Source organism: Homalodisca vitripennis, chromosome 4 (genome assembly GCF_021130785.1).
Source record: "Homalodisca vitripennis isolate AUS2020 chromosome 4, UT_GWSS_2.1, whole genome shotgun sequence".
In the NCBI taxonomy this organism is placed as follows: Eukaryota; Metazoa; Arthropoda; class Insecta; order Hemiptera; family Cicadellidae; genus Homalodisca; species Homalodisca vitripennis.
The window spans coordinates 181,631,027-181,652,192 of NC_060210.1; the positions used below are offsets into that span (position 1 = coordinate 181,631,027).

General features: G+C 32.9%; 1 protein-coding gene across 2 annotated transcripts in view; it reads right to left on the minus strand.

The window, feature by feature from the left end:
• The window catches only part of LOC124360729 (leucine-rich repeat protein 1-like), a 29,995-nt gene extending 9,532 nt beyond the window's left edge, over positions 1-20,463 (minus strand). Inside the window, exons 1-2 of one of the 2 annotated variants that reach the window (XM_046814579.1) lie at positions 20,200-20,461; positions 2,271-2,570 (exon numbers count right to left, since the gene is read on the minus strand). In XM_046814579.1, the coding sequence (XP_046670535.1) occupies positions 2,271-2,570; positions 20,200-20,364 (465 nt within the window). In that variant the 5' untranslated portion in view covers positions 20,365-20,461. Of the gene's footprint in view, positions 1-2,270; positions 2,571-20,199 lie in introns of both variants that reach the window. The other variant, XM_046814581.1, reaches the window with a different exon arrangement.
• Positions 20,464-21,166: the final 703 nt, after the last annotated feature.

Genomic DNA, 21,166 nt, shown 5'->3' on the forward strand with positions numbered 1-21,166 from the left:
GTTTAGTGTCTGTCTATATCTCAAAACTCTCTGAAGCAAAAAACATGAAATTTGGTATTTATGATGAGCTAATTAAAGGGACAATTAAAAAATGTAAATATATATTATCATTTTACATTTTAAAATGGTGGAATTTGAGTTTTCAAAATTTGATATCCCAAAAACTGTTAATCTTACTTAAAAATTAAAAAAAAACAATTATTTATTTCAAATATAATTACAAAACTATCAATACCAAATTTGTTTGGAAAAATAAAATAATTACATCAATTTTAGTGTTTTTAAGTGTTTTTGCTATCTTACACATGAAAGCATATTCTTAGATCCAAGTCCTAATTATTTTTTATATATTGGTCTTTGTATCATTAACAGCTGTTTTTTAGTTAATAATACAAAATGATGAAATTTTTGCATAAAAATAGTATTAAAAATTGTTTAATTACAACGTTACAACCTTTTGTAACTGTTCTTTTTAATTTGGCTTTGATTAGCATTCACTGACACTATTTATTCCATTACAGTAGTAGTTATTTAAAAGATGGCTATGTACAGCAATGACCAGTACGCTGATATGTGTTTAGCATACATCGTCATTTTAAAGAGACAGATTCGTTTGTAACCACTATTAAAGAAAGATCCGTTGGACTAAACCATGAAATAGAAGAAAACATTTTGTGAATTGTTGATGGAAGTTCAGAGACGAGCGTGAGGAAAATAACATACATACCTGGGAACTAGAGAATCCTCACGAACCTGTGATTTGGTATCAGCAGCAGCAGTTTGGTTTAAATGTGTGGTGTGGAGATGACCTGCTGGGCCACATATTCTTCCAACCCGTCTTAATAGAAACATTTACCTACAATTTTTGGAAAGAACTTTGCTAGATCTATTGTGATGCTCAACTTGGAACAAGAGAAGATATGTTGTTTATGCATGATAGTGCTCCGATTCATTTCAGTGATAAGGTGACTGATTGCCTCAATGATATATACCTCAATTTTATGTAAAAATAAAATTTTTTAAGCATGTACATTTTAAATTTTATAAAAAAAAAAAACGCTGTTGTAATGCAAGTATCAATACATAAAAATAAGACTTAGATCTAAGAATTCCAGTAAGAAAGCATAAACACTCACCTGGATTAGAATTGGTTATTTTACTTAACGTTACTTCAAACTTATTAATGTAGCCTATTTATTTTTAAATGAGATGATTACCTTGAGTACAACAAATTTATTGGCATAAAGCAGAAACACTAGCACGGTAACTAAATTTTTAATAACCTTCCACTTTCTAATATTGTACTGGCACTGGTGTACTTTAGTGAAAACTTCACATAAATTAAGATCATCTATGAGCAAGCTGTTTAACAGTGTGCAAAATGTTAATACTATATAAATACAAAACCTATAGTAACTTTTAAAACCTAAAAAGTTGATTTTTAGTGTCAGGGGGACAAAATACAAATATTTTGTAAAATGTGTTAAACTTAATTAATTTCCATACAATTATATTTGCCCAAATAATGTAAAATTGTACAGCTTTATTTTTCAGTTTTTGAGATCAGATTCTTGCCTTACTTTCATTTCACATCATTTATTACTAGCAAAATTAGTAATATTCAGTTCATTCTTCATGTGCTGTTCGAAATTTGAGATTTGTAAAACCACATTTTAAAACTAAATACTTGTGTATACAGGACTAAAACTTGTTAACCTTTTAGTACGTTATGTGCAAAAACTTCTACATACTGATCAACCAACTATTGTCTCACATCCTTTAAAGAAGATACCTTAAGAACTACAACTATATTCGATTTTCATTTATCATACAAAAGATTTTTTTAAACATACCTGTTTCATATAATAAAAAAACTTTACATCAATAGGCTGTCTCTGTCAATAACTTACAAAGTTACATTTTAGGGAGCACTGAAATCCTCCATGAGACTGGTGCAAAGAGAAAGTATCGTACTGAGGACTCTTATAACACTTTAAATATCCAGAGTAAAAAATGATAAATATTTTATTTCTGTAACTTCTAATCAGAAATCTAAATTCGTTTCATCAAGAAAAGAATAAATATCAGATAACTATCAAAAACATTAATGACTGTCTAGGATTTAATTCAATTTATCTCTTGTTAGCTCACCATGATTGAACTGATTGTATTAAATTGTGAAATGCTGAGCAAAGATTGATTTTGAACAACACCGCTATTGTTACAGCATTTAAGATAGGATTAATAAAATAATGAATAAGGATACTTACTTGCAAATATTCTAATGTCCGAGGAAACCCCTCCAAAACTGGATACTCTTCTTTGGATGTTATTTTAAGTTTTGTTTTAATAGGTTTCAAACTTTTGTTTTGTATAGACTGGGTACTTGGAATTGTTGATAACTGACTTACGTAATTCCCATCCAAACCCAGTTTTAGAGTTCTTAAAAATCCTTTTAGCTGTATAGAATCACATTTTATAGCAAGATCGTGTTGTGGTTCCTTGAAACGTATTGTAGCCTTTCCTTCATTGATAAACTTAACAAATAAGTTGGCAATGTTATTTTTTACCTAAAAATTCATAAAAAATAATTAATAATTATTGTTATTTATTATTACTACTATTGAGAACACACCTATGATAAATCTGTCATGTCATACCATGCATTTCCTTTCCAAGACTGACAAGTAAGTAATATTAATATTGTAATTTATTATTAAAATTTTTTCTAAATGTATGTATTTTCAACTGCAGATATAAAATTGTTTTATTGATAAAATTCTTTTGGTTTGTCCTCATCTTCCTAATAAACAAGTTATAAACATCAATGCTATTATTGGTACTAGACACCATGAATATTGTAATTATTATTAATTACTTCTGGCTTATTTACAAGCTTTATAAGCAGAATTAAAGTACATTTTTAAATTTCCAGAGTTGATTGGGGGAAAAGGGCGGCAATTTTAGGACTAACCTCTGGAAAAATATGTAGCTGAGACTCTGACAAGATAGGATACTTTTCATTTACATACCTTAATAAAAGGTATAGGTCCTGGTTAATAAAAGTGTATCAGTATTAGCAGAAGGAACCACTGTTTTGAAATGTTAATTTCCCCAACTTAATCATTCCAAAAAGTAACTACCCTTTAAACAACGGTGAAAATTTTACTGCAATGTACAGTACCTTGTAAGTTATAAAAGTGATTAATCAGATATTTTATAACTTACAAAAAATTAAAAATTAATTTGTAAACAGAAGTATACAAATACATAACTTTATATTATATTTTTATTTACAGAATTCTCTCACAAAATTTTCTTTCATAAAATATAAAACACATTATTTAAACATTTTTTATTGGTGTAATTTCTATATGTACAGTATAATTATGATTAACTGAGCTAAACAGAACCAGATACAGAAAACATCTGATAATACAGGGATTGCAATTAAATATATTTGACAGAACAAAACAATACTGATTAGTAAAAATTGTTTATTTATACAATAAATTATGTGACCTCCCACCCAACTAAAACGGGCGAATTTTAACCCGCAACATTATTGCTTGAACTAACAACATCCAGAGTCAACTCAGCAGAGCGCCACAGTGTTCCACACCACCATACATCAAAAACACACCTTGTATCTGCATTGTAATTTTGTAAATGCTTCCTAAAAGATTATTAACTGAGAGTAAGAAGTATCTTGGTTAACCCTGTGACTTGGATAATTGAACATTTACTTTTTAAGCTATTGTAATCTACTATATCATGCTATAAGTTTTAGCCAAAAATATTCATAAATAAAATTAGTAAAACTGCTACTATAGGCTACTATCACACATCTATATATGTTCAAGTAATTTTCCCAACACTACATAAATGATCTACATTAAACATTTTGTATAATACCTGGGAAATATATGTATGTATGAAATATAATTCATGATCGTAAACTAAAGCCATAGTAGTAATAATATCAACATTTAATATTCCACACAGATAATATACATACACATTTACAATTTAAACATTTAAAAAAAATTAATTTCATAAACAAAAATTAGAAAATTCAATCAAACAAACCAAAAGTCAACCAAGTAGATTCGACTCACATTCAAAATATATTGCACAATTTATTCCTGGATTACACAAAATTGAAAATATTACAAAAATTGTACATAATGTCTTACTTTTATCTTCAGATATCCAAAAGGTACAACATCCAACTAAAACACCTAGTGTATCATTTGCAAATCTGCAAACTTGAAAAATAAACATGGCCCAGCTAAATTACACATAATAAAACCAGTTGTTAACAGATGTAAACCGTGCACTAAAACATATTGGGGTTCCTCCAAAATTAAGGAAAACTCAAGAGAATCCAAAAACAGTGTAACTGATTTACATATCCCATCATTAACAGATTAAATTGAGACTCTAAGTAAGTAATTTATAAAATTAATTTTGTAAATTATGCGAATAATGCATTGGACAAACATTATCAGAACAGACTTTATTTGAGTTACTGCAAAATTACATGTCATTATGACAATCGGTTCTTGTTTTCTGCCCCCCAAAAGGAAGTGATCTCAACAAAAAGGAGGCCACTCTGTCCCTATCTACTATTTGTTATTAGTGGATATAACTGATATCGAGGTAGGGTATTTTTCTTTATCGAGATGCTTGTGGTGATTGCCCACCACATTTACCAGACCGCCGAATTAACGATTAGAACCGGTCTTACTGATAAGCCGCGTGCGGATGGAGGACCGGTGGTGTGATAACGAGGAGTCTAGATTGAGTCAGGGTAGAGTGAGGACGTCTGATCGGCGAGTGGCGGTGACGGAGATATTACCTGTCGCAAGTCTTAGTTTTATTATTTATTTTAAGAATTTTGTGTTACACTATGGATTGATTTAATAATCAGGGGGGGGTTAGGTGCCGGAAAATTATAGGGGGGTAATTGTAAATTCTAAATTGTTAGTATGTCGGGGCGGGCTTTGTCGTGATGGGGAGGTCGGCGTGCTGTTGGTGTCGGTAAGTGTAGATTATCTTTGGCGGTTATTGAATTGTTTTACGATTTACTTTTAGTGTTTGGTCCTTAAATTACAACTTAAAATTCTTATCAAAGCTGGCAGGAGAATATTGTGTAATTAGGATTATGGTCGCTCCACGGTCTTCATCGTGCAGGCGGGTACAAGCCTAGTCCTGCGCGGTGACACGTTGCTTCCAAAAAATCCATCCCAAATCGTCACAATTGGTAGCAGAGCGAAAACTATAAATTTTATTGAATCAAATTATTTTACATCTGTTTTCAAAATCCTTGGTTAACTAAATTCTTAATACTTCATTTCCAAATCTTAAATAAATTTTTTTTTAATAGAACCTAAAACAAATCATTCGACATTATATAACTTTTCTAAATTGAATATGTTCTACACTTATTACTAAACAAGGTAATATCAATCTATTTATTTTAAAGAATATTTTATTATCAACAGATTATTATTATCGCGAAGCATTAATTAGTTTGCCTTTTAAATTGCCGTGTTGTTAGTATTTAACAATTATCTCCTGCCAGCAATTAAATTATTTAGCCATACTTACGATCTTTATGTATTTCATTACTTTGATTATAATACAATAATCGATATAATTAGTTTCCAACGCTGCCGACACCACGCCGACAATGGAGAATTGGCTTACATTTCAAAATTATTTTGTTGAAATTAATATTAAAAAACCTTTCATTTTGCATTACAAACATATTAATTATGAATGATTTATTTGGGAAAGTTTTCGGCCATATTTTAATAGACATATATACGAGTATATAACTAATAAAAATGGGGAATTGGCATCATAACAAAAGTAATTACATTTCAAAATTTATTTTGTTTACATTGGTACTGATAAACTTTTATATTGCAAACATATGAAATATTGAATATCAACACTTAAATTCGTTTATATTTGGTAATACTTCTAATAGTCACATATGTAATTAATGTAAAACAATTGTTCAAATGGCATATTTTCAAATTAAATCAAAATTTCAATTCCAACAGCTATGCTTGAATAAGTACATATACAGACAGTACTGCTAGTCTATAAGAATACAGAGTTGCGATTGTTGTGAAAGTTTGCATAGATCTATATAAACGAATACAACTGGATTGAGCTAAATTTATTTCAAGTATCCAAAATAAACCTATAAAAATACCAAAAAAATGCATAAAATTACATAAAATGTAAAAAAAATAAGTAAATGTCAGGATACTTTCAAACCAGTAAATGCTCACTTTCACAAATTTATTTCTTTCCCATATCCACTACACGGTGTGTTTTATTCAAGCAAGCTTTGGAAAACACTAAATTTTATATAATTTAATCTTATTACAACAGTAATCATCATCTTATTATAATAGATATTGGATACTAGATGGCTGGTTTTCTAGTTTTACTAATTAATTAGTGATACATTTATTACTATTTATTAATTTATACATTGATGATACGTTTATTACATTGGCAGTCAATAAGGTCTCTTTAATTCAAACCATACTAGATTATTTTAGAGTTTCCGTGTTTACAAAATCGATCTTTAATGATTATAACAGTTAATACCATTTACAGGAGTAATTTCACAAATAAATTGGGAGGTATGTTTTAACGGCAATATCAAGCCACAATATTGTATTTTCATACTATTCTGTTGATTGAAAACATTCAAAATTATAGCTCTCATTGAAGTATATTTAATCGTATCTATTAGGCCAATAAAACTTTATTTTAGATTAATAGGCCTATTGATCAAAATTATTACTTTTATTCATTCGATATAATTTTAAAACCACTAGCAAAATGAGTTCATATTATATTTTGGTTCCAGGATAGGGTGTACTCAGTTAAGGTTGGGTAAAGTTATATTATACTGGTAAATACCATATATTTTTGTCCGTTATCCCTATGTTTCATAAATGTCTGCAATTCAGTATGTTATTTTCAGAGCTACAACATGCTACAATATTAGTAAGTACAAGTTATATATTACTTCTCTCTATAATAGCAATAAAGCTTACATTAGTTATATCCTCTTAACCAAGATTTAAAAAGGTAAGTTAACTGATGATGCGGTAGTATAGTTGCTGGAAATAAATATAATCTTATCGCTTTATTATCAGTACCGGAAGTAGGCCTTATTGTTTGCCTTCTGCTGGGATTTTACAACATGCTTTGAGTTTACTTAATTTATTTAGTACACTCATTTCAAACTTTGGTCTTTCATATTATCGTGAGAAAATCTCGGACAGGAAACACTTGAGAAAGTGGAAGTTATGTTTGAGAGTTATTTAAAGTATTGAAATCAATTGAATTATTGAATTTAAATTGTAACATGTTAATTAGTACATACTTAAATAATTATTGTTCTTATTTATTGTAATCTGTAGATATTGAAACTTTGGATATTTTTTCACTGGGTTAAAAAAAAGTAATTAACTTATACGATAAGTCGAGTAAAGTTATGATACAACAGTTAATGAAAATTAAAAATTAAACATTATAGATTTTCCTGTTTATTTGCGTGTTTGAAATATCTCTTATATATATATGCATACTGTTGGTAATGAATGGTTTGATTTAAACAATGGCTTATTCGCACCCGTTATAGAGATTTGTCTTTAACTAAAATTAATATATTTTAGACTCGGTATAACTCATGTAATTTAATATATTTCTTGCCTCCTATTTTTAGAAAGCCCTACGCCTCGCTCTTACATAAATTAAATGAATAATTCTCACGTAATTCAATTAATGGGTGACTCACTAGCCCGACGTTATTTTTTCTATTTAAGTAAGTTCAAAAGTTCACAATTAAAGGTTGAGACAAATTTTAGTTTTTCAGGACTTAAAGTATGTGATTTAAAAGATAAAATCAAATCACAGCGACCTTTTTTAAATTCTGATTACCCTCTATTCCTGCTGATCGGCACAAATGATATTCTGAACGCCACGCCTGTTGACATTTTAAAGCAACAATTTGTAGCTCTATTGAAATGCATTCGACGGCTATGTCCAAATTTACACATTCTAATCTCTCAGCTTCCGGTTTATCCTCGTATTCAACGGTGCAATCACACAGTTAATAAATTAAATGCCTTCAACCAGTTTTTATCTTCATTGAAGTCGGTAAACAACACTATTGTTCCTACTCCCACGGTCATTTATAATCGAAAGTTATTCCATAAATTTTACCCACATTCGGACAGACTAGACAGCGTACATTTTAACAATGAAGGGTTTCTACTTTTGACAATGTTATTGAAAGATATATTAAACAAAAAACTCTTGAAACCAGTTATTAAAACCAGCCAAAATAGAATATAGACTTGTTATTTTAAAACTGAATTAAATGTTTCATAGGTTTAATATACAGACTGTTATTATTTTTTTTTGTAAAATAAAAATACTTTAATGCCAGTAAGTAATAAAAGGGTATCCATAAGATAAAATATGATGCATATATAAGCCTTAAGTAATAATATTACTAAATATAATAATTTTTTATTTATCCAATTGAATATTACGCTTAAAATAATTGGCCACTATAATAAAATTGAACTATCAAATGAAGCACTCAATTATTGCAGTAATTAATTAATAACAAATATATAGTAAAAGTGAAACATACAACAATATTAATTGGCAAACCCCCTTATGGTTACAATGGTACTGAATACCCCTCCATCTTTACATAATAAATAGTATTGTGATATTAGTATTGATATAATTTAGTAATTGATATAATTTATTTATATTGAGTCAAGCATAAATAAGATGTTAGAGTCCGAAGATATCCTCAAAGAAGACGTTAGTGTCACTGATCCACCGTATGAATGGGAAAAACGCCCTAAAGGACTGGCTTGGGTAAATCTACTAAATGCATCTCAGGCCAAAGAACAGTGCTTATGTTGGGGAATAACTCCAGCACCTAAATTAGAGAACAATCGTGTTCTACTAAAAGAGCGTATCAGTGGAGCCAACTGTCAAGTAACTGTTCTTAATCCAACAGAGTCGTCTACTAGTCATACAACCACAGACATTCAGAGTCCCGTAACCGATTGGATGCAAATAGTCCACACAACGGCAACCGCTGTGGGAAACCAAATTGCGTCAGCCTTGTCACAGATGCAGGGGACTTCACCGTCACCCTCGACATCACGCGCAATGTTGCCCTCTGTGTTAACTGATTTAATTACAGCTTTACCATCGCTTGATGGAATAGTTATTAGAAAACTACTCGATTTTGTTATAAAATTTAGGGAAATTTTGATGCTAAATTTAGCTAATCCAGACAGCGTCATATTAGCAATTTTACCTAAAACTACAGGTCAATTAAGAAATATCTGGCTACAAGCTATTTCATCAAAACAGAATCCGGAAAGTCTAATTACCACCGTACTCGATACTTTTCTGCCTACTAGAGCTCGTCAACAGGCCACGGTCGAACTTATATATAGAACCCAGAAACCAAATGAAACACTGGTTAGTTTTATCAATGATATCAGACCGTTAGCAGAATTGCTTATACCGGCTATTTCACCCCAGGAGATGCTTGAAATTGTCATTACAGGAATTAACCCTCAAACCAGAGCTCGATTAGCGGGTTTTCCGGCTCCAGCCACCATTTCTGAATTGTTGAGCTTAGCCCCCCGATTACAAGTAATTCAAAATACGGAAAACCGGCTCACACAAGATTTAAATTCACCGGAGTATTATCATCAAACTGGACCACAGGTCCATGGTGGACGTCAACTAAACCAATCTTATAGACAAATAGGGAGAGGCAATGTAACTTATAATCGATATCCCATACAAGATCAGCAAAATAGTTTTCATAACCGCCGCAGTCAATCGGGACAATTTACTCAACATAGACCTCCTTTTCAAAATATGAATACAAACAATAGGAATCAACTACATCATCAATTCTCCAGAAATCAATCTCAACGTGGATTTTTAAACTACAAAAGAGGGTTCTAATGGGCGGAGACTCCCCTCTTCTAACTTTAACCGCCCGTTTTGATAAAATCAAGCCAGCAGTGAAGACACCTTTCACCAAGTCGGCTCAAGCTCCTTCTTTCCCGGGAGTTCAGTTTTGTACAGTTCCTTTGACTTTTCGCAAGTTAATCATTAATTCTTTGGTAGATTCGGGTTCTTCATTCTCCATTATATCGAATGCCTGTTTTCAGAATTTAAAGAATATACCAAGGGTGATAAAATCTGTTTCAACCATACATGAGTCAGCCATTTCAGCCTCGGGACAAAATATAATATTTAATTTAAAGGTTATATTACACTTCAAAATTTCAAACTTGTCTTGGGATTTTCCTTTTCTTGTCACCTCAGAATTACCAATGCCAATTATTCTGGGCTGTGACTTTCTAACTAAAACTAGGATGATCATTAATATGGCAAATAAAACATTAACTTTTCCATATGGCACTCCTTCGGTCATGTATCTCGCTCAATCAGCTGAATTACCAAGTACAACAATATGTCCAATTAAGTTAGGGGAAAACCTCTCATCTGATCAAGCGGACCAACTGTTAAGACTAGTAAATGAATTTCCAGAAACAATTACTACTAAATTAGGCCGTACAAATTTGGTCGAATATCAAATCAAATTAAATTCTGATACAATCGTTAGAAATAGGCCCTATCAGTTTGCTCCACCAAAAATGGAGGCAATCAAGGAACATGTGGATCATTTATTGGCCAACGGAGTGATTAGACCATCAATGTCTCCCTATGCGTCGCCAGCATTTTTAGTACCAAAGAAAGGCGGAAAAACGCGCATGGTAATTAACTATAGACAGCTTAACTCATTAATAGATCTTGAGGCAACTCCCATGCCAACTATAGAATCTGCTTTCCAGCACTTAGGGCAAGCTACTTTCTTTAGTTTGGTGGATTTAAATCAGGCATATTTACAGGTCCCTTTACAAGAGAACTCAAAGAAATATACAGCTTTTGTTCTACCTTTCGGGCAATTTGAGTACAATTTTCTGCCTTTCGGTCTTGCAACCGGCTCTCAAGTCCTAACACGTTTAATTGATCAAATTTTTGGAGATATAAAATACAAATATGTGTTCAATTTTTTCGATGATTTGTGCATATACACAAACGGTACTTTTGATCAGCACTTGTGCCATCTCCGAGAAGTCATAAATCGGCTAAAGCAGGCAGGATTAACCATCAATCCAGATAAAATGACCCTGGCAGCAAATCACATCCAATTTTTAGGTCACACATTTGCCAATCATACCGTGACGATTCACACGGATAGGTGCAAGCCAATAGTTGAGTTCCCCGCTCCTAAAAACTTGAAACAGCTAAATAGATTCTTGGGTATGACAGCCTTTTATTCTAAATTCATTAAATCATTTGCAAAAATAGCGCAACCACTTAATAGTCTAAAGAAGAAAGGCGTAAAATTTACCTGGGGGCTTGAACAACAATCCGCATTCGAAACTTTAAAAACAGCCTTGACATCAAATGCAGTTTTGAAAATGCCGGATTTTAATCGATCTTTTGTTTTACAAACCGATGCATCAACCTCCGCCTTAGGTGCTTCACTCAGCCAAGAATATAATGGCAACTTGATGCCAGTGGCATTTGCTTCGCGACCACTAAACAAGCATGAGCAAAATTATGACACTCTTCAACTTGAATGCCTGGCTGTTGTCTTTGCCTTTTCCAAATTCCAACAGTATCTTGAACATAGGGAATTCCTTTTGCAGACGGATTGCTCGGCATTATCCTGGCTTTTAAACCACCCACGTCAAGTTGGAAAAATTTCTCGCTGGATTACATTTATAAATTCGTTTAAATTTCAAGTACAACATATCAAAGGATCGGATAATGTAGTTGCTGATTGTTTATCACGCTTGTTCGAAAACAGTGAACCAACTGAAGTGCTCGCAAATAATTCATCGGAAAAGCCATCCACCTTACCACAAGTGGCACTCTTGGCAGGATTCCCAGAAATGTTTAAAGATATTGGTACTCATCAACGTGAAGACCCTGATCTCTTAAAGATTATAAAGTCGAGTAATAGGCCCACTAACTATCAACTTAGTCAGGGAGTGTTGATGTACAAAATATCGGACAGACATACACCTAGAGTGGTATTACCTTACAAACTCATCGATATGGTTATTAAATATTATCATGAGTCCCCAACTGCAGCTCACTTGGGCATTAAAAAGACACAAAAGCGTATTCTTAAAATATTTTGGGCCCAAAAACTTGATACAATAATAGCAGACCGAGTAAGATCATGTCAAATTTGTCAACGTTCCAAGCAGGCTCAAAACTCTAGAGTGGGTAAACTTGCATCGGAAGTAGTTACAAGTCCTTTTGAAAAGATATTCATAGATCACATTGGTAAACTTCCTAGATCAAACAAAGGCAACCAATATCTGTTGACGGTAGTTGATGCGTTCTCCAAGTTTGTTATTCTGTTACCAGCTAGAAATGCTACAGCAAAAACTACAGTAGATATTTTGTCTAAAAACGTTTTTTCTCTTTTTGGGTTCCCAAAATTTTTAGTTTCAGATAACGTGTCCCAGTTTAAATCTAGACATATGGCAGACATGTGTATGACTTACGGTATCCAACATATTTACACTTCTGCTTACTACCCGAATCCTAGTCATGCTGAGCGGGTTAATAAAAATCTTAAGGTGGCACTACGAATTTTTCACGGACATAACCACAAGACTTGGGATGAGAACATTCACTGGCTGCAGGTAGCTTTTAACTCAGCATCACATGAAAGCACTAAAGCAACTCCAGCTAGCGTATTTCTAGGCCGGGAAATACAGCATCCACTCGAATTGGCATGGAATCTCGATTCATTACTGGCGCAAGAACCGCTACAAACAATGCAACAGCGTTGGGACAATGCACTCTCAAACCTAAAGAAAGCTAGGTCAATTAGGGAACGCTTATACAACGCTGGTAGGACAACTACCCACATCTCACAGGGTGACTGGGTTATGTTTCGAAATAATCCAATTAGTAAAGCTGCTGAGAACATCAACAGTAAACTGCTCCCCCTGTGGTCCAAACCTTGTGTGGTGGAATGCTTTACATCACCTGTCACAGCTAGACTCGTCAATCCTACAAATGGGAAGTTTATAAGAAAGGCTCATATATCTCAATTAAAGAAGTTTTTCATGCCTAAATATTAAGTCCGTGGTAAGCGACCATATTCCTACACAATTCTCCCTAGGTGATATTAGTTCAATGTTTCTTTTCCTCTTCTTTCACACTCTAACATTCTTCTTACACATTATTACACTTTTGGGTCCTCTGTTAGCGGCTGCTTGCACGGCTGCTGAGTCTGAGGGAGTTTTCTATGAGGGCTTCCCTACAGTGGTCTGTGGTTGATCGTTGGTGGAGTATCTAAATATACACTTTGAACACACTATGGAGATGAAGTCTAAGTTTCCTCGGTTGGTGGGTCCTTTGTATATTGTAATTTTTTTCATAAATTCTTTCTATATTGCAATTTTACGTAGCTTTTGGGTAAAATAATCTATGGTAAAGATGCATTTTTTTAATTATATTTTTAGTGCGCATCCTTTTACCGGATTGCTTATCAACCAGGAAATGCATAGATTCTTTTGAACATGTTGATCACATGGTCAAATTAATTTTTTCTTCTCCATAGATATACACAATCAGACAAGAAGAAAATCTACACATCTCTATTCTATCCTTTACTTTTACTAACAACTAACGTCTTACCAAAATGTAGGGAAATTTGTAGGAGTCATATTGTACAAAAACTAAAAATACTTTTGTGCTATTTTGTGTAATTTATGTTGTAATATATGTTGTGTTTAGGATTTGATTTAGTTATGTTGAACGGATAGGTTTATCCTGTCTTAAACTATTCAGACGAGTTACGAATATAAACATGATAAATGCATTAATCGTATGAAATACAATGATCTTTATTACTCGTAGCATCGTATGCTGCTCGTATGTGTGTTGTGTGTGAATTTTGCAAATTTAATGTGATCAAACGAACATTAAGTTGCAATATCTATGTTTTTCTAAATAATTAAATGTTATTTATTGCTAGATATATATACACCGTCTACATTCTACGTGAATTTTGTGCAAGCGAATATATGACTTAGGTGTTGATTGTAAATGGGAATATTTAAAAATACCTTTCCTTGTCATTTCACTATTATACCTTAATGTATGTTTTCCTTGTTAGGGATACCTTTGTTATTTGTGTGCTTATTTATATATTCGTGTATCCGACCTTTAATCGTAAAGTGGATCTATTTTTTTTTTTATATAACGGAGCTATTTTTGGATATCGCATAAGCAAGTTATGATCCAGCTGGACGACCATCCCCAAAATTTTTCGCCGTATATTACGCACCTTAGCTTTGCGGGAACATGGGCAATGTCACACACTAATTTAAAATATCCTACCTCATTACTAAAAATACTACAATACTTCGCCACACGACACGTCAAAATCCTATCATATTCCAATTAATTCCTAATTTAAGAATATGTGAATATTTGTAAATACGCGCATGTGTATTCCGAGCACTTTCCACATAAATTAATCCTTACCAAATTCTCCACCCTGACAATGGCCATTGGATAACTGAAAGCTATACATACCATGTGAAGAAACAGTGTTGTCACTGCAATTGCAAATGAAGTCATCGGATCAAGAACGGCAACATCTAAAGAAGAGACGTACCCACAGTGTAAGCACCAAAACACATTACCTCAAAAAACTCTCGTCTCTGGAAGAAGACACTATCTTCACTAGAAGTATCGCTAAAACCCACAGGACTGTATACGCACATCGACTGCAAGCAGAACAAATACAACCTATAAGGTCGCCAAAAACCAGGCGCGTAAACCACTCTCTCCGCACGGAATCCACATGCAATTTTATTTTCAGGATGACCAGAATTCAATCCTAATCCCTCACATACACTACACATAACAACTTTCTGATTGTATCGAACTCTTTCCTGTTCGGGGGGTGGGTGTGTGACATTTTCCCGTTGTTTTAGAATATATACAAAATGTTAACGGTAGGTGCGATCGCCTATTCGGTCATTACTTGAAGGGTGACTAGTACAAGAGTAGACCAACAGTTGGATTTTGTTCCATCATTATTATCAATATGTAATTGGTCCTCCTGTCGTCACCCGCTCTTCGATTGGTGGAGAGCACCCAAAATTGTTGGATATTCCAAATTGAAATTTTTATTAACTATATGTTTCTTCCTTCCCACTTCCTCTCCATTTTTTTTTCCTTTAGGGGGGGAGATTGTGGTGATTGCCCACCACATTTACCAGACCGCCGAATCAACGATTAGAACCGGTCTTACTGATAAGCCGCGTGCGGATGGAGGACCGGTGGTCTGATAACGAGGAGTCTAGATTGAGTCAGGGTAGAGTGAGGACGTCTGATCGGCGAGTGGCGGTGACGGAGATATTACCTGTCGCAAGTCTTAGTTTTATTATTTATTTTAAGAATTTTGTGTTACACTATGGATTGATTTAATAATCAGGGGGGGGTTAGGTGCCGGAAAATTATAGGGGGGTAATTGTAAATTCTAAATTGTTAGTATGTCGGGGCGGGCTTTGTCGTGATGGGGAGGTCGGCGTGCTGTTGGTGTCGGTAAGTGTAGATTATCTTTGGCGGTTATTGAATTGTTTTACGATTTACTTTTAGTGTTTGGTCCTTAAATTACAACTTAAAATTCTTATCAAAGCTGGCAGGAGAATATTGTGTAATTAGGATTATGGTCGCTCCACGGTCTTCATCGTGCAGGCGGGTACAAGCCTAGTCCTGCGCGGTGACACGTTGCTTCCAAAAAATCCATCCCAAATCGTCACATGCTATTGGCCTATATTGAAACTTGGCTAATCGAAACTGTGTGTAGGATAAATGTATTTTAATCAATAAAGTTCTATCTGACGGAGAACCACAGTATTTTGTAGAGGGCTCTCATCCCAGGAGGAGGTTTCGAAAACAGAACTGTCTTGTCACGCACTTAATGCACTTTCCAAGGGTGAACCTTAAATTGCGTTGAAGGAGCTTCTCTTACACTTCACCCCAAAACTGGTACAACAACCTCCCCAGGAAACTCAAACAAGTAAAATAGATTCTTTTAGAGTCAAAGTTAAGAAATAAAAGAACTGTGTCACATAGCTTAATTTAATTTATTGTTTAGGTTACTGTTAAGTTTGTCTGTATTTGTACATACATTGTTGCCTAGCCTATATTAAATAGTACCTAAATTCAAGCTCAGATCACACAAGTGCTTGTTAATTTTTTATATTTATAATATGAACATATGTATTTATCAACTTATGCAGTCTAATAACAAATAGTAAGCAGAGACAGAGTAGCATCCTAGCCGACATCGCTTCCTTTTGGGATGCAGAAAACAAGAAATGACCATCGTAATAACGTATTATTTTCATTGTTAGTCAAATAAAGTCTGTTTTTTTTTTTTGTTCCAGGTAAGAATTTAACTAAATTCAAAATAGTGGCCTCCGCATAATACCTAAGTACCAGTGAAACATATTAATGGTTAGAAGCAATTAGTTAGGTGGAATAGGAAGACAAAAACATTGTTTTATATTGGTATAGACAACTTGGGAAGTAATAGGCCTATCATCATTGTTTTGAAAACCAACCACCCAATATCGCATTATTTTAGAATTCTAGACTAATGAAATTTCTGCAAATACATAGTTGTTGATTTTATTTGATTTATTATGTTCATTAAAATGTTTATTATAGAACAAAGAGGGTAGGAGTGCAATCTTCTCTTTCCATTAGTACCAAACAAATTAAGCCAATTGTTCAAAACAATTATATTTTTAGTGATTGAACTTATCCATATGTCACGTATAGGCAAACCAGATTTTAAAGGTGATTGTAATCACTTGTACGTGTGGCGACACCAGATCAGAGAGTGGTCTAGCGAGCTGAGGGAGAGGACGTTTTCATAAATCCCTGATCTGACCCAGAGAACAGTCATACCCATGCGAGCTGAGATGACAATACAAATAATTTCTTTACAAATGCTTAGAGTTAAGGCAGTAAAGAATTTGAAATTTGCAATCGTCACTGTCTGTGTCTTTACCTCATCTGGGTCATAGTGATACTTGGGACAGTCTGTAATTAACGGTGTGAAAATGCCCATAGATTCCATCCATAGAAGGAATTAATCCTCTGACACAAATCCTAACCTGGTTCCCGAAATACATCTAACCTAGTTCCTGAACCAGTTCTTTAAACAAAACCAAATTAATTTTATTATTTGAAGATAAAAAGAACAAAAACAAAACAAAATTTATAGAATCTACTTAATTGGAATTCTAAAACTACATATAACGGTTTTAATGAACAAAGTCTACTCAATTTTACAGGCCACATGCAGAAAAAACATATCTATAAATGACCGTACCTCATAAACGTACAAACCGATTTGAATAAAACTTTCTATACACATTTAGTATAAAGGCTAGTATTCTAATATATAACCCTCATTCTTAGGCCATGCCTATTTTTGAAGCTATATCGATTTTACAAGTAAAATATTGAAAAAACAAATCTATAGATGGCCGTACCTCAAAAACGTAGGAGCCAATTTTGACAAAACTTTCTACTTAACTCCTATAAAACTTGTATTGTGAAATCGGTATAGTCCCGAAAATAGCTGCTATAAATGGTGATTATTATCGTAAAAGTACACTTTGTTCATTTCAAATTTATATTTGTAGTATTTATCGTGTAAAGTACAATTTAAGCGGGGCCCGGTTTTTTGTATCGATATTAATTAATTTTAGCTTTTGATATAATTAACTGATACTGATTTTTGAACAATAACTAACTTGTATTAACCATAAACATTGTTTTATGTAATATATATAAACGTATTTTCTTTTATACATAGTAAGCGACATACGAAAGCTCGTGAAGGAGTTAAAAAGTAGCATATTAGCTGATCTCCTTGGAGATCATCTCTGTGAGTATTTGTATAGAAAAGAAGTACGGTTTTCTAGAGAAGATGCTTCAACTTCTCAAAAGCGGTTAATCATTGCTACCCAGGAGAAAACATATAAATAATTACGCATATTTTGTATTATTATTAATGACTTTTATGTTATTATTTTTGTTTTTTCTATTTCCAAATCTAATTGTTTGTTTAATCATTAGAGCTCATTTATTATTTATAAGATTATCACTTTGTGCATTATATTAATTATTATGATTAAAAATATGATTGTCATTACGACGACTAATATACACGTTGATATGTTTTATAAATCCGTAACCTATAAATGAATATTAAGTATTGATGATTATACTAATAAATAAAAAAACCGAGTCCGCTTATCTTACTCTACCCTATTTATCTTCACATTACTAAATTAATATATATTTTGTATGGGTTAAGTTGATGAACTAGGTCCGGGTACTTCTTTCTATGGATGAAATCTATAGACAGTTTCAGTGGAATCTATGGACAGTCGGCTTCCAATTTGCTGTTATTTAGTTTTATATGCACTTCCACAGAGGGGTAGGGTACGATAAGCGGACCCGGTTTTTTATATCGAAGAATGTAATCATCGATACCTGATATTCGCATCTCGAATCCTAGACTATCAATTGATTGATTATGATTGTTATTTAGGACTATATATACTTTTATATGTTTTAAATTAAAATATGAGTATATAGGAATATAGGAAAACTCATAAATAAATAAAAAATAACATAAATAATAAATGAACCAGACTGAGATCAATCAAACAGGAAAACTCATAAATGATGAGCCTCAATTCATAAAGTTTATGTCATATATATATATATATATATATTTTATAGGTACTTTGGGATTATACCGACCACACCAGTATGAAGAACACAAAAATATAAATTTATAGAAACAAACATGATAGAAAGAAAAAACAACTCTTTAATTACAAAATTACAAACATTTCCAGGTATTGGGATCGGTATTGTTGTCGCAGTTATCTTATCTTTCTCAAGAATCCAGATTACGGCAGGCCGCGCGGCATCACATGATTTGCACGGTACATAATTGTCTTTCCATTACAATTCAATTTATATTTCTGATCAGACCCTCTAGAATTTGATATTTTACTGATAGATACTATCTTGAGGGATGTTTTTCTTTCGTTGACATCAGCGTGGGGCAGCTGCCGAAGCCTGCGCTGATGGCCGGAGGCACTTGCATTTTGGGTGGCAGAGTGTGATCAAGAATAAAAACAAGTTTTGAGTGTTTTTTCAATAAAGAGTTTAGTTTTAGTTTGGTAATGTTTGTTTTTATTTAATTTTTGTTTTTGGAGAAATGTAGAGGTAAAACACGGAAGTACAACAAAGCGACGCACCAGCTGAACGAGCGGCGGGACTCTGCAATCACGTTGTCTACTAGACCGCTCGACTTTGACCTCTGTCTGAGGATGGGGAGGGGTTTGTGATAAAACAATTCCTGTTTTATATTGGCGAAATATGTTCTACGCTAATCTAGTAATCAGTAGAAGCAAAATGTCAAATAACGATTCATGTCTGGGTGTGGTCGGTATAATCCCAAAGTACCTATATATATATATATAATTTCAATAAACATTGAATCGCAAAAAGTACTCCCGGCTGAGCAAGTACTTTTTGCGATTCAATGTTTATTGAAATTAAATAAGGCAATTGCCATTTATACAATTTAATGTATATATATATATGACATAATATATACGTGTATATATATATACACGTAATCGTATATAATAATACTAAGGTAACGTTTACTATTTGAAAGTGTTTACAACTCTTAATATAGATCAGTATCAATTGGTTATATTCATGGTTATGATTAAGTAATATGATTTGCCAATTTCGATATAAAAACGGGGTCCGCTTATCGTACCCTACCCCCTCAGAGAGGTTTAAATACAGAAATTCAAACTAATAAAACCTTGAATACAGAAATATATCATGCATTGTTATTTAAACTTTAAATGAGGTGTAAACTTTAAATTTTTCTTGGAATCTCGGAAAGATCCGTTAAGAAATTTACATGTATGATTACAAACTAACCTTGTACTTCTTACCAGACCCATTCTGGTTCGTTTGATGCAAAATATATAATTCTTTATCCCCAGATTTTCCTATTGCTAAACTACTCCTCACCGACTTTTTACTAGGCAAATTCAAAGAGGGTAGGTTTCGATCTGACACTTCCACTGTACAAATTATTTTCATTGTTTTACGTAAAATCACTACTTTAACCTAAAACAGTTTCAATTTTCAAACTTCGTAATTTTCATTTTTAATCCCTCCCTGTTTTCTTTCTTTCTTTCTTCTTCTTTGCTGAATTTCAGCAGGTTCTGCTTACTTTGAGCATGGAACCTCGATAAACATTCTTGTATGTATGACCAGTTTTTTTTTTGTTTTTTTTTTTAATATTACCTTATTTATAGATTTAAGAAAACTTACAATTTCCAGTATTATTTCCATATCAAAGCTCGTTAAAAGATATTTCAATATATAAGGTGGATCTATTTTCTTCGCTTTCAGTTTAGTGAACAATTCATGTCTGAAGTCGTTATATTGCACACAATCAAAGATTAAATGTTGAAGACTTTCTATGGAACCTGCATTGCATTTGAGGCATAACGGAGTGAAATAACAATTTATCTTAAATAGGGTTTCATTAACCCAAGCATGTCCAATTCTTAGTCTATTTATCGTTACTATTTTATGTCTACTCAGTTTGTAATTCTTATACCATGGGGAGGGGCTATCAGGGGCAAGTAGTGATTGTTTAATTGCGCCAACAAAATCTTCGGTACTTTGGGATTATACCGACCACACCAGTATGAAGAACACAAAAATAGAAATTTATAGAAACAAACATGATAGAACGAAAAAACAACTCTTCAATTACAAAATTACAAACTTACAAGCATTTCCAGGTATTGTGATCGGTATTGTTGTCGCTGTTATCTTATCTTTCTCGAGAATCCTGATTACGGCAGGCCGCGCGGCATCACGTGATTTGCAC